Source organism: Chrysemys picta, chromosome 17 (genome assembly GCF_011386835.1).
Source record: "Chrysemys picta bellii isolate R12L10 chromosome 17, ASM1138683v2, whole genome shotgun sequence".
In the NCBI taxonomy this organism is placed as follows: domain Eukaryota; kingdom Metazoa; phylum Chordata; order Testudines; family Emydidae; genus Chrysemys; species Chrysemys picta.
The window spans coordinates 23,570,603-23,595,922 of NC_088807.1; the positions used below are offsets into that span (position 1 = coordinate 23,570,603).

The window sequence follows — 25,320 nt, forward strand, 5'->3', positions numbered from 1 at the left end:
GGAGCCCTGTAACGGCTCTCCACCCCGGTTAAAATGCCAGCTTGCCGCTTCAGCAGCTTTCGGTCACCCGCAGGCTTACCTCTCTGCTGCACTGGACAATAGAGGGTCTGCGGGCCAGGTCTCCAGACAGATAGGTTTTGCTGCCTGCGAGAAACAATCAGACACAATGAGGAGTGAACAGGCTATTGTTCCAGAGCTGTCCCCACCCTGCTCAGCAGAGCTTAGCTGCCAGACCTCAGGCTGTGCTGTGACACAGAGCTGCCCTGGCAGCAGGGTGGGTTTTACAGTGGGGTGCTGGTCAGATTATCCCAGCAGGGAGCCGGGGTCTCTCTTCTCTGCTGGCTCCAGAGGGTTGCCAGGAGGCACACTGCTTGAAATCCGTATTCTTTCACCTAGGGCATAATTTGCTCCGTGATCTACTGTAAGCTGGGCAGGTTTTCCAAAGGGGCTGAACATTTAGACAGATAAGAATATCTTGGATAATAAGATAATTAAAAAAAAAACTAACCAGGAGTTTTAGCTGAGCTCCTTACTAAGGGATTTAGCCTCACAACCCCCTAGGAGGGAGGGAAAGACTGTTATCCCCCATTTACAGCTGAGGGACATGTAAAGAGGGGTAGAGCAGGGATTCAAACCCATGTTGCCAAATGCCTAAGTGAGGGCCCAAACCACGGGACCATCTGCCTTGTCTGGTTTAGAGGGGATGTAAACCCTCATGGTTCAGAGACTGCGTTTAAACAATGTGGGGTAGGATATCCCGTAACTGTGGGGTGCTGGCTCGGTCGGTCACTGGTCTGATCCAGCCTGGCAATTCTCCTACGTTCCTAAAACGGGCATGAAAGCTGGCATGTGGTAGGCAAAGTTGGCATTTCAATTGGCTGAGGACCGTTGCGTGGAAGTGGGCAAACTATGGCCCACGGGCCACATCCGGCCTGCGGGACCATCCTGCCTGGCCCTTGAGCTCCCGGCTGGAGAGGCTAGCCCCCGGCCCCTCCCCCGCAGCCTCAGCTCGCTGTGCGGTCAGCACTCTGGGCAGCAGAGCTGCGATCTCCTGCCGAGCAGTGCGGTGGCGTGGCTGGCTCCGGACGGGCGGCACGGCTACCAGTCCAGCTGCTCTGAGCAGCATGATAAGGGGGCAGGGAGAGGGGGGTTGGATAGGGGGTGGGGTCCTGGGGGGCAGTCAGGGACAGGGAGCAGGGGGGTTGGATAGGGGGTGGGGTCCCGGGAGGGGGCGATCAGGGCTGGGGGTTCCCGGTAGGGGACAAGTAGCAGAGGGGGTTGGATGGGTGGGGTGGTTCTGAGGGGGGCAGTCGGGGGCAGGGGCCAGGCTGTTTGGGGAGGCACAGCCTTCCCTACCCGGCCCTCCATACAGTTTCGGAACCCCCATGTGGCCCTCAGGCCAAAAAGTTTGCCCACCCCTGCTCTAGCGAGCCGGGTAAAGAGCGGAGGGATCTATACTGCACCACCTGCTCATCTAAAAGGCTTGTTCTGCTGCCAATCTCCGAGCACAAGTCCTGTCTCTCTGGGAGGTCTGGCAGCCTTGTGCCCATTTTATGGACAGTGCCATAGGCACAAAAATGGCTTGCACCTAAAAGCACACTGCACGGCCCGGTCTGCACTTACACTGGCACAGCTGTGTGGGTCGGGGGTGTGACAAAACCACACCCCCAGTGTAGACACACTGATGCACACGTAGGAGTGCTACAGTTGGACAGATGGTGCTCCTACTCCAGCAGAACGCCTCCTTCTGTCCCTGCAGGTTGTATCTATGGTGGGCATAGGCTGTGCGGTGTAGGGAGAGTCTAAGACCAATAGCGAACCCAGGAGTCCTGCTCCAGTCAGACTGCTTGGGGGTGCCCAGCTGGAGAAGCAATGGACCCTTAAGGAAATGGATTGTAAAAGTGAGACCCGGGGCGTGGTCAGTTAGTAATGCTGGAGTTCGCTCTTATGGGGAAGTAGGATTTTTGCTGCAGTCCATTCGTCCCTGCTACGACAAGACCGCAGCAGCAATGGCCTGCCTCATGGTGGGGGCTGTTCACATAAACAGGTCCCTTACGGGAAATCGGGAGGCAGACACATAAATAGTGTTAAGGGCCATGTGGGTTTTTTATTCCCTTTTCCCTGGCAGAAAACAATTTTCTTTAAAAGGAACCTCTTCCCATTCAGGGCCCCCGTGTGCTGATAAGAACCTCTTAGCAGGAAAGGGGTAATTAGCGAGCACAATGGAGGAGATTAGCCCATTAAGAGAGAGATGTTCATTTGTCTTTAAGTGGGAGAGGAGGGGGGCACGGTTATAAAGGAAATAAAGGGTAAAGTTCAGAATGGTCTGATCTAACCACCGCCCCCACCCCCTTGTCTCTGCTTGTTGCACAATTCACCTGCAGCCACAGGAAGCATTGTGCACTAGTGTAAATGACTTGCACAAGGGGAGCTCGGCTCTTCCTACTCCTCTCTGCTGGTGCTGGTGCTAGCGCAGCTGCAGCTCCTCCAGGCCAGGGAAGGCCTATTGTAGACGCAACTCCTGCTGCTTCCCCCCCCCCCCGCCCAGGTTACCTCCACCTTCTCCCCTGAGCACACCGCCTGCCCACTTTTTCCCCCTAGCTCCCAGCCCTTGCGCTGCGAAACAGCTGTTTCGCACGGCTGGGAGGGAGGGGAGAGGAGGGGGAACGTGGCGCGCTCAGGGAAGAGGTGGGGCCGGGATGGGGATTTGGGGAAGGGGTCCAATAGGGGCAGGGAGGGAGCAGAGTTGGGGCGAGGCCTTTGGGGAAGGGGTTGGACTGGGGGCGGGGCCGGGGCGGCGTGAGCACCTACTGGCGCCGGGGAAAGTTGGCGCCTTGTTTCCAGTCTGAATTTGTCTAGTTTCACCGTCTAGCCTTTGGATCAAGTTAGAGTCGTCTGCCGGATTGGAGAGCCCTCGATTCGCAAATTTATGTTCCCCATGCGGGTGCCTACAGACTGTGATCGAGTCGCTCTAGGCTTTATCAACATCCTTCTTGAATTGGTCTCTCTGGGACTCACTTTCCCTATCTATAAAATGGGGATAATCCCTTCCTTTCTCGGCCTGGCCTATTTCAATTCTAAGCTCTTCAGGGCAAGGGCTGTCTCTTGCTGTGTGCAGGTACCGCACCCAGTCAATGAGGCCCCGATTACAGCTGGGTGCTACCGTAACCCTACAAGTGTTACACCCACACTCCTTGCCCAGTCGTGTGTTTAATATTTCTTTCGAAGAAGGAGGGAAAGCAACCAGCTCCAAGAATGCAAATGATCTCCAGAACCCTATTATTCAAATGGCTGGTGCTCTCCACGGGGCGGTTAGTGGCTAATGCCCCCTGGCCGGGTGTTCATTGTCAGCGCGAGCGTTCATCACCATCAATTTCCCTACCGCCGGCGCCACTTTGTAACCGAGCACGGATTGGAGTTGGGGGATGAAATCTTATAGGCCTTTGCCGGCCATGGGGAGGAGAGTAAATCTGAGCTTCTCTGCTGTTCCATGTGCTGGCTGGGCGGCTGCCTGTACAAAGAAGGCTGGTTCTACAGCTGGCGTAGCTGACACCATCGCAGGATCTGGCCGGAGCATGGAGACACTCGCGCCTGGGTCTGACAGCGCCATTATTATTTATAGCAACTAGAGGGCCTGACTGGGAGCGGACGCCTGCCAAGGCTGTAACTCATCCGGCTGCAATCAGGCTAAAGGCATTCCCCTGGGTCTGCGCTAGCGAAGGTGGTTGGATTTAGCTAGCCCACGTTAGCGAAGGTCTGTACCTTCCCTTCCGGCCGAGGGAGCACATGGGTCTCCACGCAGGATAAGCAGCTGTGCTCTTCACTGGTCCCCCTGGCGAGTTTAAGCTGCTCCTCTGCGCCATGCGCACACAGCTCTGGGCAGCTCCAGTCTCCCCTCTCCTCTGTGCTAGATGGGAAGAGAGGGGTTGTTTATCATCGCAGCAATGCCCTAACAGAGATCGGCGCTAGGCACTGTACAAATACATACACAAGGGGAGAGGGTCACTCTCCCAAAGAGCCTACGTGCTAAAAAGACAAGACAAAAGGTGGGAGGGGAAACTGAGGCACGGGGCAAGGAAGGGACTCGCCCAGGTTTGCAGCAGAGATGGGACTAGCATGCAGGTCTCCTGACTCCCAACCGAGTGCCCCATCCACTCCCCACGCTGCGTTTCACTAACGGATCCGTCTGCCAGGGAAATAATTTAAAGTCTGGTTTTACGCCTATCAAGAACCACCAGATTCCACAGGTTTCCCAAGAGATCACAGCTGCTCCTTGCAAACGCCCCACTGCTCCGGATCGGCTGGGAGTTCGGCAGATAGCTTGGCTGGCAGTGGGGAACGTTGTTATTTATTAATTGTTTATGTTGCAGACGCACTTAACAATCCCAATTAAGGATCAGGCCCCAGGCTTCATTGGTCTGTGGGTGTGTACATACCCATCCCCCCATCCTGGGTTAAGGGTTAAGCACAAAACAAGTAAGGTTATCTGCCGGCACCCAGATCAGCACGAGGGGCTATGACGAAAAAGCTGGTGCTCCGTTCTCCGCAGGCGGTGGTAAAGGAGTGAAAAAGGCGCCCCCACCGACTCTGCTGCAAACACGGCTAAAGCCAAGCAAGGATGGGTTCTGGGTGGCTCCCATGGAGCCGCACCTATTCACGCCAGCGCCCAGGCTGGCACCACGGTCTCTGCACCCTGACGTTGTGAGACGGGCGTCCTGACCCAAAGCACTACATGCTCCATGAAGACAGCGGCCAAGTTTGCTGTCACACTTCCTGCCAATTGTTGGCTGAGCTAATTAGCGCATCGGTCAATCTGCATACACTGCAGGCCTCGGCTAGTAATTAAGCGTGTGACTGGCGCAGGTATTAACATGGATCAGGAGATGATGATGCAGGACCAGAACCTGTGGTACCAGCACAGGGCACTTCCCCTAGGCCAAAGGGAGGAGCGTTTCCCTGAAGTAGCTGCCAATTATGTCAGTTACCGGTGTGTGTCAATGACGGGTACTTCTCCACTGCAATAAAAGACCCACGACTAGCCCGGGTCAGCTGGCTTGGGCTGCGGGGTTATGAAATTGCTGTGTAGACATTCGGCTCAGGCTGGAGCCTGGGAGCTGAGACCCCGCAAAGGGGGAGGGTCCCAGAGCCTGGGCTCCAGCCCCAACGTCTACACTGCAGTTTTCTAACCCTGCAGGGTGAGCCCCAGACAGCTGCCCTGGGCCAGGGTGGCTGTTCCGTGGGCGTCTTATGGCAGTGCAGACGTGCCCGATGGAGCTGGGGGAAGAGCGGGCTGCCTGGGACGGGCAGAAGGCAGCTCCCACGTCCCTCATCCCCGCTTCGTACCTTTCTGGCATCTCCGGCGTCAGTCGCTGCTCAGCCAGAACTGTGGCTTCCCCGGTGGGGCTCGGCTGAGCCAGCCATGCTGGGGTGCAGTCAGCCGCGCCCACATCCTGGGGAAACAGGTCCCTGAGTCAGTGCGGCCAACAGCCGGGTAAGGCAAACATCGGGGGGCTGTTGTCCAAGGCTCCCAAAGCGCGTCCCCGGGCCAGCTAAGCTCTGCAGTTCCCATGTGAGTGCGGCTGGCTCCTTTTAAGCCACAGACAAGAGCAGAGACTCACCATGCTCACGCTGTGAATGAGGGGCAGAGGCAGGAATAGAACCCAGGAGTCCTGACACGTGTTCCCCCTCCTCCGCTGTAACCACTAGCCCTCGCTGGCCCCTGGAGTTGGGAATAAAATATCTCCCACTTCCCTGGACCACATTCCCTTCCATGGCAGGGACTAGGCCTCACAACTCCTGACTCTCAGGCCCCCCCCCACCCCGCCCTAACCTCTACACTCTACTCGCTGCAAGAAATGGAGACCCCAAGAGTTTTTAATGCCCCCTGCAAACGGAGCGTGCCTCCTACCGAGCCCCCGCCCCGCTCCCTGCAGCACAAGCCCCCTGGCGCCAACACTGAGGGCAGAGCGCCCCCTGCAGCACCGAGAAGCATTGGAGTCAGCACAAATAAGGGAGAGCACCCCCTGCCGAAGCACCAGGAGGACATCCTGTGGCCTTAGCTGGGCTTTTGCTGAAGGCCTCCCTTCCAGCTCGTGCCCTGTCCCGTGTTCGGCTCTGCGAGATTTGACTAATCTGAGTATTTAGCCCAGCATCTGGCCTGCCGTCAGCCCAGCACGGCGGCTCTCGGGGTCGAGTAAAGGGGCAGGGCTCCAGCTGGCGAGAGAGCTTGAATATTGCTTCCCTCTCCTCCCACGGTTCCCGGCCTCACCTGCTCCGCTGCCACCGCCCTGACATCCACGGGACTCAACCCGACCAGCAGCTGTACCGACGCAGGCGCTGCTGAGCCTGGCCACATCCCACACAGCGGGCTGGGCAGACGGGCCTCGGCCTTTCGTCCCTGCGTGGAGAATGGGGCGGGGCGGAAGTGCACATACAACAGTGATTTATCCTCGTGTGAACCGTCCTTGGGCGGACTGAGGGTCAAACCCTCAGCTGGAGAACATCGGCAGAGCCCCGTTCCGCTAAGCCCATGTGGCTTCTAAAACGCAGGTGCTCGGTGTTTCAAATTAGCCGAGGCAGCCGAAATAACTGGCTGCCAGTGAAAAACAGGGACTAAACAGCCCCCTGCCTCAGTTTACCCCCTGGGCATCCTGCAGATGAGGACACGGATTTGCACTTTGAGATCTGTAGATGAGAGCACCCCGCACGGTTATTCCTTATCGTTCTAATACTGAGCCCCGGGACGTTCCCTCCCAGGTCAGAGCTATTTGGGGACGTTTCTAATGCAATTCGTCTGTGGTCTGATATATCAGCCCCGCCCTGCAGATGCTCCGGGACTGCTGACGCTGCAGCGATACTGCGGCGTTCTCTCGCCCTGTCTCTGGAAGGAAGTGGTGGCGGCTTCCCCGGGGGATGTGGAGCTGTCCGGGTCCGAGTGACAAGCCCAAGTGCAGTGACGGCTACAATCGAGCTTTGCACACAGAAGGGATGTGAAAAGCTGCTTTGGGGGAGATGTTTCCCTGGTCTTTCTGTAGTAGTAAGCAAGCGCGCTGCCTTGATTCATAGATTCTAGGGCCAAAAGGGACCCCTTGCTCCTCTGGTCTAACCTCCTGTATATCCCAGGCCATAAGACTGCCCCGAATTAATTCCTGTTTCAACTACAGCAGATCTTTTAGAAAAACAGCCGCTCTTGATTTAAAGAAGGCCTGGGACGGGGAATCCACCAGAGCCGTTTCAAGTGGTTAATTCCCCTCCCTGTTCCGAGTTGGCTGGGGAACTGGGGGTCAGCATGGAGTCTGAGGACACAGCACCCCCTACTGCATGCTGCGGGCCAGTGCCCCCTACTGCATCACCAACGCTTCTACCCTCCTTTGAGGCCTCCCGGACGGCTACTGAGCCGGCCTAGCCTGGCTTGACTTTTGAACTCCGCCAGGATCAAAGCACAAGGTTAATTGGGCTTGCCAGAACAATGAGAGAGCCAGGCTGCCCTTCCCCCTACCTGCTGGATTTCGTCTATCTCCACGCAGAGCGGCTGTACAGGAAGCTGAACGTGGGTTTTAAGCTCGTGGGGCAGCTCCTCCGGCAGCCTGTATAAACACAGTCAGTTCTCTTTCCTCCTCCAGCCTCAGCATTCAGTCGTCTAACCTCTGGGATATCCCTGCTATTCACATAAATATCCAACCCCTCTTTGAATTGTACTAAATTCGTGGCCCCAGCAGAACCATGTGGCTATGAGTTCCACAGTCTACTCCCCAGTAGTTACAGGTCAGCTCATGGCCAGACTCAGGTGGGCCAGAGCTCTTGGCAAGTTATTTTTTAATCTTTACCATTTGAAGTCTGGATGGTTTAATTACAGTTAAGGCCAATGAAATTTCCAGCAATCGGCTCTGAATTCAAAATTGCAGGGCAGGGAGGGTCTTTATGTTCAATGTTTGTACAGCACCGAGCACCGTGGGGCTGGCACAGAAAGAGGGCGTTGGTTGCCTTAGGTCAGCAGTGGCAGAACTGGGACTATACGGCCTCTGGCAGATCTGCCTCCTCGGCTACCGAGCTCTTTTTGCTAGCTATCTGCAATGGATTTTGCTCCATTATATGGTGCCTGGGACGCTGTACAAACATTACAATGATAAGCCAGGTCCGACTCCCCTGTGCCCCGGTGACTTTTCCATCCCTGATTGTTGTGATCTGAGAGCAGTTTGCATCATCGAAAATGGGCCCTGGGTGACCCAGGGGGAAAACACCCAGCCAATTGCTAGGAGCGCGGCAGCAGCACCAATGCCCTATGGGACCAGGTGCTGTACCTGTGTCTAAACAGCCAAGAGAAGGATTATCATCCTCCGATGGGGAAACCGAGGCAGAGAGAGATGAGGGTAATTGTGGCAGAGCTGGGAACTAAGCCAGTTCTCCTGAGTTCGGTGCCTTACCCACAGTCCTTCATAACTCTGAGCCTTTATTATCGTCAATGCAACATGGGCAGGGCCAGAGAAGAGCTCAGAAACCTGATTCTCTGGGGTCGTCTGGATCTCCCATCCCCAGTGCGGGAGAACTGCTAAGCAAACTGAACTGTCTCCCTGCCCCCAACATTCCTTCCTGTGGCGTCCAAGCCCCATAGCTTCCTCCTGAGCACGAGGCAGGAAGAGACTTTGCTCAAACCGCACACCTCACCTCGGCACAGCGTGGTGCGCCTGCAGTGTTCATGCCGAGTTATGAGAGACAGGCCCCGGAGCCCGACACTCGCTGGATAAAGATCACCAGAGAGTAGGGCTGGGAGGAGTGTTTCTGCATGCACCCGGTAGCTCGTGGATCAGGGCCCTTTCCAAGCAGGTGCAGTCTAGCTTCCAGCCTCCGGTGAAATTTGTCCTGTCCCCGGCCACGCGACCCAGTTTTACGCAAGGCACTGGGGTCTGAGCTGGGAAGCGGTGAGGTCAGCGCTCACATTACACATCTGCCCTGGGCTTTAGCAAGGCGGGGAGCTGAATTTCAGTCTAGCTCTGGGGAAGAGGCTACAGGGAACAATCCTGCCCCACCCTGAGGGGCAGGGGATGGGCTAGATGGGAAATGCGGGTTTCAGAGCTGTCCCTAGGCACTCGCTGGAGACAGGGCTGCCGAGTTTGCTTGGATGTATTCCTGGAGGTTTCATCGCATGACATAATCTTTAATTAAAGATTAACCTTTAATTCCTGGAGACTCCAGGACAATCCTGGAAAGTTGGCAACCCTAGCTGTTTTTTTTGGGGCCAGCATCCCTGCCCTGTGAGAGCAGCCCGAGCTCCCGTTCCCATGCTCTCTGCTCCTCCTCCCACCTTTCTGACACCCCTGCCAAAGAATGACAAGTGCCCTGACCTCTCCCTGGCAAATTGTTACAGCCATCCCATATCGCGGTAAGGCAAGCAGTTCATGCATTACGTTACGGTTCCAGATATAAAGGGCGTGCAGAGGTTTTACCGAATGGCTAACCCGTCGTTAGAGCCCCACAGCTCAGGAGGTGCCTTAGAACGGTCCATAACACCTTGCACTGAGGGGCTTAGAACCGTCTCTAACCCACGCTGCTCCCGTCCGCTACATGCTTATTAGATCTACTGATCGCTGATTCGCCCTTTATAAAGGGAGCCTGGTACGCAGCAGGACAGGGCAAGGCCCCGGTCACACAATGTGCACACACACACCCCGGGAGTTTTGCCACCTATCTAATCTAGGTCTGTCCGTCTAAGTGCCAGTGACTGGTTCTCATTCTGCCTTTCTCCATGAGATTAAAGAGCCCTTTAATACCCAGGATTTTCTCCCCAGACACTGCAATCAAACCACCTCATGCCCTTCTTTTTGGAGACACTAAACAGACGGAGCTCCTTGCATCTCTCACCGCCAGGCACCGTTTTGCCCAGCTCTTGAATCATTTCTGCAGTTCTTCTCCGCACCCCCTCCAATTTTGCAACATCTTTTTTAAAACGACGACATCAGAACTGGCCGCAGGATTCCCGTTTCGTCTCACCATCACTCAGAGCACACGAGAAGGGATTCCTGAAACGAGCCCCTCGCTCCTGCCTGAGCCAGGGCAGAGCTTTTATGAAGAGACACTCTGTCTTGATTAAAAGACTGATAGAGAGACCCGCCCGTCCCGAGGTGAGTTGTTCCACTGGTTAATTACACTCTGTTAAAAATCGGCATCTCACTTCTAGTCCGAATTTGTCTGCTTCAACTTCCATCCATTGGCTCTGGAGTGAGCTAACCTAGGCCTCAGGGTGCGTGTGTGTGTCTGCCCTCATTAGACAGACACAGGGACAGATTAGATGGGATAGTTTATGGCTCAGGGAATAAACCATTTCATCTGCCTGAGGTTCCCTTCTGAGCAGGTTATTCCAGGACCGTCCCTGCTAGCAGCTGGCTGCCGGAGGGGACGGGACAGAGCCCTGGCCTTGCAATTCCCATGCAGGACGGACAGCGTTCACCAACCCCCAACACTCTGAGCGGGAAGCTGCACGCATCGGACTGTACGGTGCGTGCGGTGAGCTCCCACAGCGCAGCTCCTGCCTTACTTCTTCAGGGATTGCAGGGCGCCCCCTACGGGCTGCTCTCAGTAATGTCCATGCTCCGGTGGCCCCATGGGACTCAGCTGTGGCACAGGATAACCAGGGAATAAGGCTCTCTCAGCTACACTCCCTCGCACCCCCCTCCTCCAGCCCGCTTGGGGCTGTTACTCAGGTGGCTGTGCCCTGGGGGGGTCCTGTCAGGAATCAGGACCTGTAGCAGGCTGCCTGATGGCTAGGAGGGGTCAGCCGTTTGGTGGCTGTGACAGCTCCTGCTTGTCCCCAGCCTCGGACCCAGCCCTGCTCCTACTTCACCTCAGCCCAGGTGACCCGGATCTGACCTCAGCTCCAATTCCTGACTCCGGCTCTGACCCTTGGCTCGGGCACCTGGCCTCTGACTCCTGCTCTGACCTTGGGCGCCTCTTCCTGGCTACGGACTCCTGCTCAAACCGCCCACGCCCCGGTCTCTGACACATGCTCCCGGCCCTTCATGCCAGCCTGGCCGGTGTACAGACAGTGAACAGAGCTGGGTACTCTGCTCAGAAGGACTTACATGGCCAGGTCTTCGGTGGTTTGGCACAGCTGCTCCTGCAGCTGGCTTATTTCCAGTCTCAGCTCCTGTGGAGGAAGGACCGATCCTCTGGAGTTTCCTCTGCCACATAAGCCGTGTTCTCCCAAACCACCCAGCTCATCGGGCATTGCTACAGCCAACGGGCCTAGTTCTCGGTTACACTTGCACCCCTCTAGGTGGCCCTGGCACAGTAAAGGGTCCTTAAAGTGGGGCAGAAATGGCCCTCCAGAAACTCCCCACTGTGCAAGGAATATAACGGCTCTCCCCATAGCCCCAGGCATAGGAGGCCGGTGGGGGGCATGGCTGGAGCACACGGCATTGTGGCTGTTCTCCGCTACCCAAGCCCCACAGGAGCCAGATTGGAGGCATGGCCAGAGGGGACCATAGGAAACAGGCTTTAAGTTAGAGCAGCCCTGAGGTCACTCTAACCTACGCCAGGGCCCCCTATCCACAGCTCTGGAATACAAGGAGTGCAAAGATGGCTTACAGCAGGGGTGGGCAAACTTTTTTGGCCCAAGAGCCCCATTGGGGTTGCAAAACTGTATGGAGGGCCAGGTAAGGAAGGCTGTGCCTTCCCAAAGAGCCTGGCCCCCGTCCCCTATCCAACCCCTCCCACTTCCCACCCCCCACCCCAAACCCCCAACCCATCCAACGCCCCCTCCCAGGACTCCCTGCCCCTAACTGCCCCCAGGACCCCACCCCCTATCCAACCCCTCCTGCTCCCAGTCCCCTGACTGCTCTGAACCCTATCCACACCCCGGCACCCTGACAGGCCCCCCAGGACTCCCACGCTTATCCAACCCCCCCATCCCCTGACCGCCCCCCAGAACCTCCACCCCATCCAACTGCCCCCGCTCCCTGTCCCCTGACCGGCCCCCGGAACCTCCCGCCCCTTATCCAACTCCCCAGCCCCGGCCCCCTTACCATGCCACTCAGAGCAGCATGTCTGGCAGCCGCGCCGCCCGGCCAGAGCCAGACACGCTGCCGCGCTGCTCAGAAGGAGTGTGCAACCCCCCCGCCCAGAGCGCTGCCCGCATGGTGGCGTATCTGCGGGGGAGGGACCTGGGGCTAGCCTCCCCGGCCGGGAGTTCAAGGGCCGGTCAGGACGGTCCCGCAGGCCGGATGTGGCCCGCGGGCTGTAGTTTGCCCACCTCTGGCTTAAAGACACCTTAACCTGCTCCTCCCACACTCACCCCCCTGCCGGTGCCTGGCACAATGGCATGAATACTTTTGGGGGCCATTTGGCCTAGGACACCTGTCTCCTCCATGGTTCACTGCTCCAGGAGGAGGATACAGAGAGAGCACACAGGGCTGGGCAGGGACGATCCAAGCTCTTTGGTGAATCAGGTGAAGAGGCTAACGGAGCAGATGGACAGGACCATTCATTACCTGCACCACTGTCCTGTACTCCGCCAGCATCACTGTCAGTTCTTCGGCACGGTTTGTTTTCTGTAAAAAGCCCCAAAAAAACAGCTTTGGCCCCTCTGTCATGGTGACTTCTGTTGCTTCAAAGGGGGCTCTGACAGATTATCCCCGCGTGGCTGCTTATTAGACACAGGTCTAGCTTTGATCTTAATTGTGAGGCTGCAGCGACACCCGCTGGTTGTGACGAGCACTGACAGCACACCCAGAACCGCGATTTGCATAAGTTTTAAAGCCAGAGGGACCATTGTATTCATGTAACCAGATGCCTGCATCGAGACCCATAACTTCTGCTGGCTGGAAGTTTAAAGGCAGCTGTACACAACACACATCAGTGACATTAATAACACCTGCTCTTACCAATGACTTTTCATCGCTAGATCTCAAAGCGCTTTACAAAGGAGGTTAGTGTCATTACACCCACTGTACAGGTGGAGAAACTGAGTCACAGAGCGGCCAAGTGACTGGTCCGAGGTCACCTAGCAGGCCAACAGTTGAGCCGGGAACAGAACCCGGGTTTGCTGAGGGCCAGTCCAGCGAAACAAACAAACAGGAGGATGGACAGAAAGGAAAATTCAGTACTAGAAACAACAACACCCATGCTGTTCGCAGTCACATACCAATTGCTCACCTCAGTAAGGGCAGTGTCTTTGCAGGAGAGTTGCTCACCTCAATAAGGGCAGTGTCTTTGCAGGAGAGGAGAGTTTCATATTCACAGAGCTGGGCCTAGAGAAAGGAAATATATACTTCACCCTTAGCCCGTCATCAAAGATCTCAAAATACCTGACATTCACTGGTAAATTTTCAAACCCCAGTGGGAAAGAGAGGTGGTATAGGATCATAGGAATGTAGGACTGGAATTCCCCCTGTCCAATCCCCTGCACTATGGCATTAATCCCATTTTGCAGCAGGGGAAACTGAGGCATAGGGTGGGGAAAGAGCAGTGTTCCCCCAAGATAAGACAACAAGTCAATGGCAGAGTTAAGAATAGAACCCAGATGTCCTAATGTCCACTCAGATGCTCTAAGCCACTACGTGATACAGGCCAAAATGTTGGGAAATTCAAACATTTTAAAATTAAAAGTAGAAATCTCATCATTTTTCACAAAACAAATATTCCAAAAAATGTTTTCTATGAAAATAATTTAGAATAGAATAGTCAAAATGGAACCTTTTGATAATTTCCTGTTGAAAGCGAGACGATGTCACAAAACATTTAGATTTTGTCATATCAGCATTTTCGATCGGAAAATTTCTGACCACTCTGCTTAACAGCTAGGAGGATTTGTACGGATGCAAAAGTCTTTGCTGGGCTTCACACGCTTGCTTGCAAGCTACTCAAGGAAGCCACCAGAAGCTGCGGGTTCTCAGCGCTGTTTAGGAGGAGGTACTTAGAGCCTAGCAACTGATTTAGGTGACACGCATGTTTGCAATGGTTGTTAGTACCTTCAGATCTGCCTTCTCAGCAACCAGCCCTGCAACCTTCTGCTTCACTCTGTCTCTCTCTGCGAGCAGCTTCCTGTTCTGTAAAGCAGCCGCAGGTCAAGCTTAGGGTTAATTAGCAAACCATAGCAAAGAGACATGAAAAGGGGGCTCTCTAGCTGCTCCTCTGGCCCCTTCGCCAATGAAATGCAGCCGCTGCTGGGGTGGGACGCACAAGCAGTTGAAAGGTGCAAGCAGCTTAGCACAGGAAGTGAAAATGAATTCCACATCCAGCCGAAACTGCAGGAGCAATTAAGGCAGTTTAAACGCAGTTCTACCATAGACTTCAGTGGAAGTTAGGACCCTAAATATCTCTGAGGATCTGGATTTTGGCCACACTGAAACCTGGTCAGGACACCGGGGTTAATAATTCCTGTTCATATTAAAGAATGCCAGGCCATAAGGGGTCAGACGCAGTTTTGCATCTCCCCAGAAAGACGACCGCTGCAGCAGCACAGCACCCCCTCCTGCTGCTGTCCTGGGGCCCTGGCGTCAGCACTGATGCTGGAGAGTGTCCCCTCGGAGCCCCCTACCCCCTAGCACAACGCTGGGACACTGGAATAATTGATGTTGAAGCCAGAAGGGACTATTCGGATAATATAGCTTGACCTCCGGCAGAACACTGAGTATTTTACCCAGAATTTCCCACCGCCCGCCCCGTATCTAGTGGTTGAGGTAAAATGTCTCTTTCAGAAAGACGTCCCGTCTTGATTTAACGACTCCAAGTCCTAAAGACTCTGTCCTACCCCTCGGTAAATTGTTCCAAAGTGACATGTCTAATAATCCTCACTCCTAACATTGCACGCCTTGTTTCCAGCCTGAATGTATCTAGGCCAGAGGTGGGCAAACTACGGCCCGCGGGCCACATCCAGCCTGCGGGACCGTCCTGCCCGGCCCTTGAGCTCCCGGTTGGGGAGGCTAGCCCCTGGCCCCTCCCCGGCTGTCCCCTCTCTCCCGCAGACATGCCACCGCGCGGGCAGCACTCTGGGTGGCAGGGTTGCGCGCTCCTACCAAACAGCTGCCAGACATGCTGCTCTGAGTGGCATGGTAAGGGGGCCGGGGGGTTGAATAAGGGGTGGGAGGTTCCGGGGGGCAGTCAGGGGACAGGGAGCAGGGGCGGTTGGATGGGGCGGATGTTCTGGGGGCCTGTCAAGGGGCGGGGGTGTGGATAGGGGTCAGAGCAGCCAGGGGACTGGGAGCAGGGGGGTTGGATAGGGGGTGGGACCCTGGGGGCAGTTAGGGGCGGGGGGTCCTGGGAGGGGGCGGTTAGGGGGACAAGGAGAAGGGGGGGTTGGATGGGTTGGGGATTCTGAGGGGGGCAGTCAGAGGGCGGGAAGTGGGAGGAGTTGGATAGGGGGCGGGGGCCAGGCTGTTTGGGAAGGCACAGCCTTCCCTACCCGGCCCTCCATACAGTTTTGCAACCCCAGTGTGGCCCTCGGGCCAAAAAAGTTTGCCCCTGATCTAGCCTCAGCGTCCAGCCCCTGGATTCTGGTCCACCTTTGGCTGCTACCTCAAGGAGCTCTCTAGGTACTCACAGACCTTTTAGTCACCTTCATCTTCTCTGTGATGAGCTAAGGAGATTGTATTTCATAGCAAGGCAGATTTTCCAGACCTCCTCTGTGCTCTCTCTCAATTCACTACTGACTCAGAGGGGAGACTGCCTCCCACTGAGTCACCCACACTGCCCCCTGCGTGGGTCTTGGTGATTTGGCATTAAAGTACAGACATGGTTGACTTCACAAAGACAGTTCCAAACTTTTGCTACTCTCCAGAGCCCTCCTCACCTCCTCTTGAAGACAGTCCACTTGTAGAGAGAGGCACAGCTGTTCCTTCTCCTATAAGTTTAAAAAACAAAACAAACATGGATCTAAGCTGTATCCCCCAGAGTTTGCCTATGCTGTTATTAAAGGAATGGCCACGTCTCGGTTCAATAAATTGCAATAACTGGGCTGCGGGTGTTACTTGTTATCAACACACATTTATTTTTACATCCCCCTGCAATCCGGGAGGTTAATTTGCATCAAGAGCCGAGTGCCCCACGACAGCTGTGCCACGCCAAGAAACCACGCATGGCTGCAGCAGATGGGAACTTTGAAATGCCCATGGGTTTAAAGAAAGACAACAAAAACGGAAGTGTACTCAGTGCTGGCAAAAAGCGCCAGATTGACAGGCTGAAATCTGTTTATTCCACAAAGCGGGCACACTATGGGCAGTCGCCGGGAAAAGGTTTTGCTCTCCCCCACGCTGCCCCCTGCTGATTTTCCTCCGCACTGCACTGCTGGGTTATCAGTTGGTGTAAATCAGCACACATCTGCCAATCCACCCCACCTAAGAATCAGGCCCTAGGAGTTAGAGACCATTCAAGCCTGGATCTCAGGGGTGACGGTGAGTTTATAACGCAAAGGACTGTTCTGCTAGGCAGGACGCTGAGCCCCATGAACTTGTTACAGGTTTGAGAGGGATGTGTCAGTTTCACATGGTCACTTTCTGAGGCTCTCAGCAAAGAGAAGGCAAGGAAGTTGAGATTTTCTTGGGTGGTTACATAGTCTCACAACTGGGCAAACAGCTGCAGAGAGAGTGCGACTTGTGCAAAGCCACATGATAAATCAGCTACAGTTTCAGGTAGCGAACCCAGAAGTCCTGGCTCCCAGCCCTGCCTGCTCTAACCTGATTCTCCTCCACCCCCGAGGCAGTGATAGAACCCAGGAGTCCTAGCCCCACTGCTCTAGCCACTAGGAAATACCGTTTCTCCAGTGAAATCAGGCTAGCTGCCTGAACCCCCAGCCAGGGAAATGTTGCTGAAACAAAGACTCACAAGCACCTACCAGCTGCCGGGCTTGTGAGTAAAGTTTGCCCTTCTCCTCTTCCAGACTTTTTGCAATAGCCTTCAGGTCTTCTAGTTCGTTAGCCACTGATTTAGCCTGTTCCAGGGCCTGTTGCGTGCTACCAAGGAGAGCAGCCGGTTAGGAGAGGCCAGTAATTCAGAACCTCTTAATTAGCAACAGTCAAAGTAGCCTGAAATAACTGCAGTACAGGGCCAAGATATCTGAGTTTCCTTGGAAGCCTTAGGAGTTGCAATGGTTGAGGTAAATGATGGATGTATTCATTATTACTCTTTGTATTTCGGTAGTACCTAGAGGCCCAGTGGTTGACCAGGGCCCCAGTGTGCTAGGTGCTGTACAAACCGAGCAAAAAGATGGTCCCTGCCCCAAAGAGCTTCCAATCCGAGCAATGAATACAGCTGCTAAATTCCCCTCCATAAACACACAGCGGCTACTCAGTTTAAAATATCCAGCGCCCAGAAGGGGGAGATTGCTGAAGCATTGTGATATAACGAACAAATAATAATAACTCCAGACCGAGCGCTTCAACTGCCATTTAAATACAGCCAGCCAGGAATGGGACGTGGAGGCCGTGTCTCAGCACGCACCGAGGCTGCACAACAGATGGGCACGGGAAGACAAGGTGAATCCTGTACCCAGTCCGCACCTCAGGCAGGGGAATTTAGGGAGGCGGGATGGATTAGGCAGGTTGGGATGTAGCCAGCAACACCTGGAAGAGCAAGCCCTATCCTGCAGTGAGCATGCCTCAGGACCTCAGAGACTGTGAGCAATCAGCATGTTTAATGTAGACCTCACCCTATCACCTCCAAACAACACACTGGAGCAGTGGGGCCAGCAGTGAGTGCCGGGGAGTGCGCCCCCTGTTCAGCCCCTGCCCCACTCCCTTCAGTACCACACTGGGTGCCTGAGGAGAGCACCCCCTCCTGAGTGTCACACACAGCTCCCTGAAGCACACTGCCCCTAGAGCCATGCTGGGGCATCAAAGTCAGCGCTAACCCAGAGAGGGGGACAGTGCCCCTCAGCCTGCACCCTGCAGCCCCCGCGGCTGCCTCCCATCCCACTCACCTTCTCAGTCTGCCTTGCAGCTGGGAGAGCTCTTCGGTGAGGCGGGAGTTGAGTTCCTCAGCTGCCTCGATGGTCCTCTGCAGCTTGGCATTCTGCACGGCCAACTTTTTGTTGCCGTACTCCAGGTCTTCAATGCTGCTCATCAAGGCGGCAGCCTCTTCCCTTGGAGACCGGCATGAATGAAGGCAAGGGGGCAGTCGGTAGGGAGATCTCGCCTCACTTGCACTACCGTCACGCCAAACAGCGTCACCCACTCCACCTCAGTCTCCACACCACAGGCCCAGCGCTGATCGGGGAGCCTGAGATTTTTGTCTTAGCCCCACTAGGAAATGGACTGGAACACCCTCACCCCATATCACCCCTGACTGGGTGGCGATCAGATGGCATTGCCTACAGGCTGGCAAAGGAGACCTGGATCGGCACCACCTGGTAAGACCCACCAGAGAGTGATCAATCCAGATCACGCTAGCGATCAAGCTAAGCCAGCGTACGGTTTCTAACAGTGGCCTGTGCTGGCTGGTTGGGAGAAGGGCGTGATTGTGAATGCATCTCATTACTGAACACAGCACACCTAGGAGAGTTCTCCCTTCCTGGCTCCCTGAAGCATGTGAATGGTCCCTGTGGCTGCTGTTCGCATACAGTAAAGCATCTAATCCTTTTCTGGAAACTTGCACAGGTATGAGCCGCTAATATCCTACAGCATGGGTCAATGACATCTCAGCCTTCCTGATCTGGCTGACTAGAAGTTAATACTTACGAGTTTTCACTGCTGACATCCCCGCCATATCCCTCCAACTGAGCAGCACTAGAGACAGGCCGCCTCCTCCCTGACGAGGAAAACCAGAGAGCAATGTCAGGACCACAGCCTTACAATGGGTTTCTGGTCGTGACGCTCGCGGCTGCCAGGAGTAGGAAAAGCAAATGGCAACCTAAAGATCAATATCGAATTATGCCCAGGAACACCTGCTCCCTGGCTCCCACTAACCGGCTAGGAGGGGTATTAAACTGAGGAATAAGTTATAACTGACCTTTAAGAGTCTTTCTCTTGTCTGTGAAAGGCCACTGGCCCCTCCTGGGCTGGGAGGATGTCACAGCTTCTGAGCTGCGCTGGGGGTAGGGGGTGCAAAGGTGGCTGAATGCTGTCTGTGTTTCCCCAATTCTGGAGCTATCCAGAGAGCACTTGAGTCTTCAGCATGAGATAGAGCAGCCCAGAGGTTGTTTTAACTTACCCATGGCTGCTGGTAGCCCTTAGAGGTTGTGACTGTGGCTGGGATAACTGGAAGGCAGAGATACTCTGGCCACGTCCCCGCTTTCCTGTGCCAGAGGCTGGGGGGAAAGACCTGGCGTGGCAGGCCTACTCAGTCTATCCTCATACAAAGTGTAATGTAGGCTCTTATTCCGCTCCCATCACTGCAGTTTTTGAGTGCATCAAAACTGGCAGAGCACCAAAGAAGTGAGGGCAGAGGAAGGCACTTAGGACCAGATCCTCAAAGGCATTTAGGCGCCTAACTCCCATTGGAGTCCAGACTCCTGGGTTCAGTCCCATCATCGAGTCCAGTCCCCATCCAGGGGACTGGACTCGATGACCTCTCGAGGTCCCTTCCAGTCCTAGAATCTATGAATCTGAAGATTGCCCTAAGAACTCCCAGGTAGCCAGTTCCGCTAGCTTTCTGGCTGCTTTGCAGAAGCCCAGAATTGGGTCCCAGAAGACCCTTGAACCACACGCCTTCACATACACAGACAAACCCAATCAGACACAACCCTTCAGCCCTATAAGCTAATCAAGCTCTTTCTCCTACAGACCAGGCAGGAAGAGAGAGACCGCTGTTGATTATTCTATTTATAAACCCTCAGGAGGTGTTCAGATGCTACAGCGACAGAGGGGCTATGCAAGGATTAATTATGAGCGTATTTCAAAACCTGGGTGGTTTCCTGTGTCCCCAGCAGAAAGGGCAAGGACAGACGTCTCAGTCAGGCCAATCAGTAGCACAGCAGGCTGCATTACCGAACCATCTATATTTAGAATTAAATACACTGTCCTTTTTTTATTATCCCTTTCAGCACAACTTACCAGATGGCCACAGGCACATATTGTCCACAAACTTGTCTCGCTCCTTCGTGCTGTCTAATCCCCTGGAAGAAACATAAATTAATAGTCATAATTCCCACTTTATCACCATTCGTACTAAATGAATCGTGTGCTCTGTGCGTATCGGGTGAATATTTTCCCTATTCACTCCCCGCATCTTAATAAACACAAGGATGAAAATAGTTCTTCAAGTTTAGTGGGGGGTGTTGTACCACACTGTAATTAAGGCAGGACGGTCGCTTAATTAGTCGGGGATAAGAAACGATCAGGTCTCTTTAATGATTTAAGTCAGAAAAACTATGCACGCAACAGGTGAGCCTTAGGGGTCATCCATAAAGCTCTGTTAGAAAGCCCAGAGAAGGGTTATATTATGCATTTCATGTGGCTGTTTTGTTAGAAGGGAACAGAGGTCATAAATATTAATATTGATAACGATTCTGGAAGCCTTTTTTGTTTGTTAAAGACTAAGAGGCACATATCACATAGATACACAGCTGGACGGTACAGGGCGTGGATTCTTACAGCAGTGTGGTTCTCTGATAAGAGAAAGAGACTCCTAGAACAACTCTGGGAGATGTATATCAAGTCCCCGCAGGGGCGTAGGAGTCAGGACTCCTGGGCCCCAACTCTTGGAGAGAATATAGACTAGGAGGGCAGAGCAGGACTCCTGGGTTCTATTTGCTGCTCTGTGGTGTTGTGTTGTCTAGGAAGTTAGAGCAGGAGGGAATGGGAGTCAGGACTCCTGGGTTCCACTGAGTTCCTGGGTAACCCTGGAAGGCCAAGCCACTTGGCAGATGCAGACCAGTGCATAGCCGGATATTCACAAGGCCTTAGGTGCTAAACACCCATTCGTTTCCATTTTTTTAAAGTACCTTTGAACATCTGGCCTTTCACCTGTCTGTGCCTCAGTTTCCCTTTCTGTGGATGAAAATTGCTGTGGGGTTCTAACACCTAAGCCACAGCTGTTCCTAAATTATCTACTCACCCATCCTGCCGACAATCTGCAATCCAGTTCTTCATGACAGCATGGAAGGTCGGTAAATCCACAGTGACGCCCCTCTCTTCTGGGTCCAGCATTTTGTAAAGCAACTGCAGTCTCCCTTCCTCACAGCTTTGCCCTGTCACAGACTGTAAGTACTCGATAATATGGAAAACAGACACCTGTCCTGCAATCAGAAATTCAGACACACCAATACTCACCCCCTAGCAAACCGGGAACATTGCTAGAGATGGAAGGTTCGTCTTGTGACTACAGAGATGGCCTGGGAGTTTGGAGACCAGTGGAATCAATGGGAGGGAGGCCCAGATCCTCGAAGGGATTTAGGTGTTTGAGTTGCTGGAATCCCTGTGTAGTTGACAATGGATTTGTGCATTGTCCTAAATCCACATCAAGGCACCTAAATAAAGTGACTTTGTTTTCAAAGTGACCCACTGAGGTCAATGCAACCTCTAATTAACAGGTGGGGCCATCTCTGCTGCAGCTACATGGTAATCTATGCCCCTTCTGCTTCATAGCAGTATAGCCCCCCCCCCCCCCCCGGCCCCCTCCAGGAAGTTGACCATGCAGCCTGCTTTCAACTCAGCCTTGTTAACTCCTAGGAGAGTGGAAGATCCCAGGTACAGGACACTAGGACACAAGATGTTTTTTTCAAAGGTCTTGAGAATGGGAGGTAGGTGCAGGGGCTGGGATTTGCCATCTGAACGCTCACTGGCTGATTCCACTCTGAAAGGAGCCTTCGAATCTAATGCACGGGTTGACTTCCTGGCAGCACTGAAGTGGCTGGGACTCTGCAGGGGCTGTGCATTTCCAGCTGACACTAGAAAGCTTTCTACCTGTTCGTTCCAGGTCACAGGCTTCAAACGTGCAGGTCAGTACGTGCTCCTCGGAGCATCGGCTCTTGCTGCAGACGGCAGCGCTCTCCCATGACTCTAGTAAGGAAGAAGAGGAGAGACGTAACACTTACAGGCTAAGAACGTAAGAACGGCCAAGCTGGGTCAGCCCAATGGGCCATCTAGCTCAGTAACCTGTCTTGACAGTGACCAGCGCTAGATGCTTCAGAGGGAATGGACAGAGCAGGGCAATTATCCAATGATCCATCCCCTGTCCGCCAGTCCCAGCTTCTAGCAGTCAGAGGTTCAGGGACACCCAGAGCACGGGGTTGTATCCCTGACTATCTTGGCTAGTCGCCATTGATGGACTTACCCTCTATGAACTTGTCTCATTCTTTTTTGAACCCAGTTATACTTTTGGCCTTCACAACATCCCCTGGCAATGAGTTCCACCAGCTGACCGTGCATCATATGAAGAAGTACTTCCTTCTGTATGTTTCAAACCTGCTGCCTGTTCATTTCATTGCGTGACCGCTGGTTTTTGTGTCATGTGAAGGGGGAAATAACACTTCCCTTCACTTTCTCCACACCATTCTTGATATTATAGACCTCTATCCTATCCCCCCCTTAGTCATCTCTTTTCCAAGCTGAACAGTCCTAGGCTTTTTACTGACTCCTCCTATGCAAGCTGGTCCATATTCCATATCATTTTTGTTGGCCTTCTCTGCATATGTTCCAATTCTAATGCATCTCTTTTGAGATGTGGTATCCAGAACTGGACACAATATTCGAGTTGTGGGTGTGCCATGGGCTTATATAGTGTGTGACGAACTGGGCCTGTTCTCACTGTGGTCTGTGAATGCTGACAGGGGAGTGTGCTGGGATAGTCTGCATTGGAGGATGGGATCGGCCCGGGGGCGCATTCCTGGGAGTGTAACATGAGAACCCAGGAAGGGGTTGAAGGCCAGGTGACTCCTTAGCCCGGGAAACTGGACAAAGGCTGTGGGAGGGGTCGCTGAAGGTAGTGTGCTGGAAGCGAGCTGGAGAGATGGCTGGGAGACAGAGATGGCTCTGACCCCCCCGAAGGGGGGCGGGCTGGGATGCCCTGGGACCCCAAGCTGGACTTAACCGAGGGGGTCCTGTTGTCTGTGCCTGCAAGACCTGTCTTGGACTGTATTCCTGTCATCCAAATAAACCTTCTGCTTTACTGGCTGGCTGAGAGTCATGGTGAATCGCAGGAAGCCGGGGGTGCAGGGCCCTGAGTCCCCCAATACTCCGTGACAACTGGTGGCAGCGGTGGGATCTACTGCACCCCGTGGACGGCGCTTCCTGCAGTAAGTGACTGGGGAGCAGTAAAACGAAGGGGGATTGACGGGGACCAGGCGTGCTGAAGAGTGAGAGAGAGACGGTTATTACCCCTGGGAGTGTGTGACCAGCGAGAAGGACTTTTGCAGTAACAGGGTCCCCCGGGGGGATCGCAGCGAGTGGTCCCAGGGGCGGAGGAGTCTGCAGCTCGACCCTGGCTGAGAGGCGGTGACCTCGAGAAGGGCTGGCACACTAGGGGGCCCCCTGGGAACTGTGGGGAGCTGTGAGCACACAGGCCGGTGAGTGGCCAGCAGGAAGATGTATGCCAAGCGGCTTAAGAGCGACCTGGTGGAGCTGTGCAAGCAGAGGTGGCTGCGCGTTGGGAGGCTCACCAAAGAACAGCTCATTGCCCAGCTGGAGGCGGAAGATCGCGCGAATGAACTGATCCCTGTGTCTCAGGGAAGCAGCCTGGCAAATGCAGCGCAGGCACCAGTGTCTGTCCCAGCTGGGAGTGGTCAGCCGGCTACTGAGGGCTTCCCGAGACCCCTCCTTCCTATGCCTAGGGGAAGGGTGGGGAGGAGCCCAGCAAATACCGAAGGCGCCGTGACCCCCCCGGCCAGCAGGGGGTCCCCCCGGCGAAGCCCGCCGGCCAGCAGAGGATCCTCCCGGCGACGTTCGGCATCCGGGGAGCGGAATTGGCTGGAATGGGAGAAAGAGCTAAAACTGAGAGAGCTGGAGGATCGTGAACGACAGAGACAGCATGAACAGGAGGAGAAAGAGAGACAGCATCAGCGTGAAGAGAGACAGAGACAGCATGAACGGGAGGAGAATGAGAGACAGCATCAGCGTGAACGGGAGGAGAAAGAGAGACAGAGACAGGAGAATGAGAGACAGCGTCAGCATGACCTGGAACTGGCGAGATTGAAGGGCAGCGAACCCCCGGCTGCGGTGAGTGAGGGGGGACCCAGGACTGCACGGAGCTTTGATAAGTGCATCATGGCCCCATACAAGGAGGGGGAGGACATGGATGACTTCCTGGAGGCCTTTGAGACGGCCTGCGAGCTGCACCGGGTGGATCCCGCGGACAGACTCCGGGTCCTTACCCCCTTACTGGACCCCAAATCCGTGGCATTGTACCGCCAACTGGGAGAGGCAGAGAAAGGGGACTACGAACTATTCAAAAAGGCCCTGCTACGTGAGTTTGGGCTGACTCCTGAGATGTACCGGGAAAGGTTCCGGAGTCAAGATAAAACCCCTGAGGTCTCATATCTGCAACTAGCCGTCCGCATGGAAAGATACGCCAGCAAGTGGGCTGGTGGGGCCCAGACGAAGGAGGACCTGATTAAACTGCTGGTACTGGAGCAACTGTATGAGCGGTGCCCATCCGACCTGAGGCTGTGGTTGGTGGACAGAAAGCCAGAGAACCCGCGACACGCCGGGCAGCTGGCTGATGAGTTTGTAAAGAGCCGGTCAGGGGGTGGCAGGGAGGAGCCCCAAAGGAACAGGCCCGCCGCGATGCAGAGAGAGAGTCACCCTGGGACCTCCCAAAGGGGGAATATTGGGAATCCCCTCCCCCGGGAAATGCCCAGCATCAGGGACAACCGACCGGCTCGAGGGGACCCACGGGACCTGAGCTGCTATTACTGCGGCCGAAGAGGCCACGTTCGGGCCCAGTGCCCCAAGCTCAAGGACAGACTGAGCAGACCGAACCCGCACCGGGTTAACTTGGTAGAGGCCCAGACGGACGGGGGGCAGGCTTCTCACGCAAGAGGGGCTGGCAGCTTATCAACTGCTCAAGAGAGAGAAGGGCCCCAGGCCAGCTTCTCTGGGGGGCCAGATGCTCCGGATTCAAAGTTCTCCGTTTACAGGGTTGGCGCGGGGCTGTCCCTGCGGAGCGAGTGCCTTGTTCCCCTGGAGGTGGATGGGAAGAAAGTTTATGGATACTGGGACACGGGCGCAGAGGTGACACTGGCCCGGCCCGAGGTGGTGGCCCCAGATCGGGTGGTGCCCAACACCTTCCTGACCCTGACCGGGGTGGGCGGGACCCCATTCAAGGTTCCCGTAGCGAGGGTACACCTGAAATGGGGGGCCAAGGAGGGCCCCAAGGACGTGGGAGTGCACCACCATTTGCCCACTGAGGTGTTGATGGGGGGGGACCTAGAGGACTGGCCAAGCAGCCCCCAGACCGCCT

At 54.8% G+C, this 25,320-nt stretch overlaps 1 protein-coding gene across 7 annotated transcripts in view; it reads right to left on the minus strand.

The window, feature by feature from the left end:
• KASH5 (KASH domain containing 5) overlaps nt 1-25,320 on the minus strand; it is a 34,942-nt gene that overhangs the window by 4,191 nt on the left and 5,431 nt on the right. Inside the window, exons 3-18 of one of the 7 annotated variants that reach the window (XM_065571055.1) lie at nt 21,828-21,923; nt 20,980-21,160; nt 19,977-20,038; nt 18,663-18,732; nt 17,906-18,067; nt 16,823-16,940; nt 15,782-15,832; nt 13,962-14,039; nt 13,185-13,241; nt 12,483-12,542; nt 11,076-11,140; nt 7,499-7,586; nt 6,269-6,397; nt 5,344-5,450; nt 3,763-3,907; nt 80-144 (exon numbers count right to left, since the gene is read on the minus strand). In XM_065571055.1, coding sequence (XP_065427127.1) covers nt 80-144; nt 3,763-3,907; nt 5,344-5,450; nt 6,269-6,397; nt 7,499-7,586; nt 11,076-11,140; nt 12,483-12,542; nt 13,185-13,241; nt 13,962-14,039; nt 15,782-15,832; nt 16,823-16,940; nt 17,906-18,067; nt 18,663-18,732; nt 19,977-20,038; nt 20,980-21,160; nt 21,828-21,923 — 1,534 coding nt within the window. Of the gene's footprint in view, nt 1-79; nt 145-1,517; nt 1,880-3,762; nt 3,908-5,343; nt 5,451-6,268; nt 6,398-7,498; nt 7,587-11,075; nt 11,141-12,482; nt 12,543-13,184; nt 13,242-13,961; nt 14,040-15,781; nt 15,833-16,822; nt 16,941-17,905; nt 18,068-18,662; nt 18,733-19,976; nt 20,039-20,979; nt 21,161-21,827; nt 21,924-25,320 lie in introns of those variants that run through there. The other 6 variants (XM_065571057.1, XM_065571056.1, XM_065571058.1 and 3 more) reach the window with 6 other exon arrangements.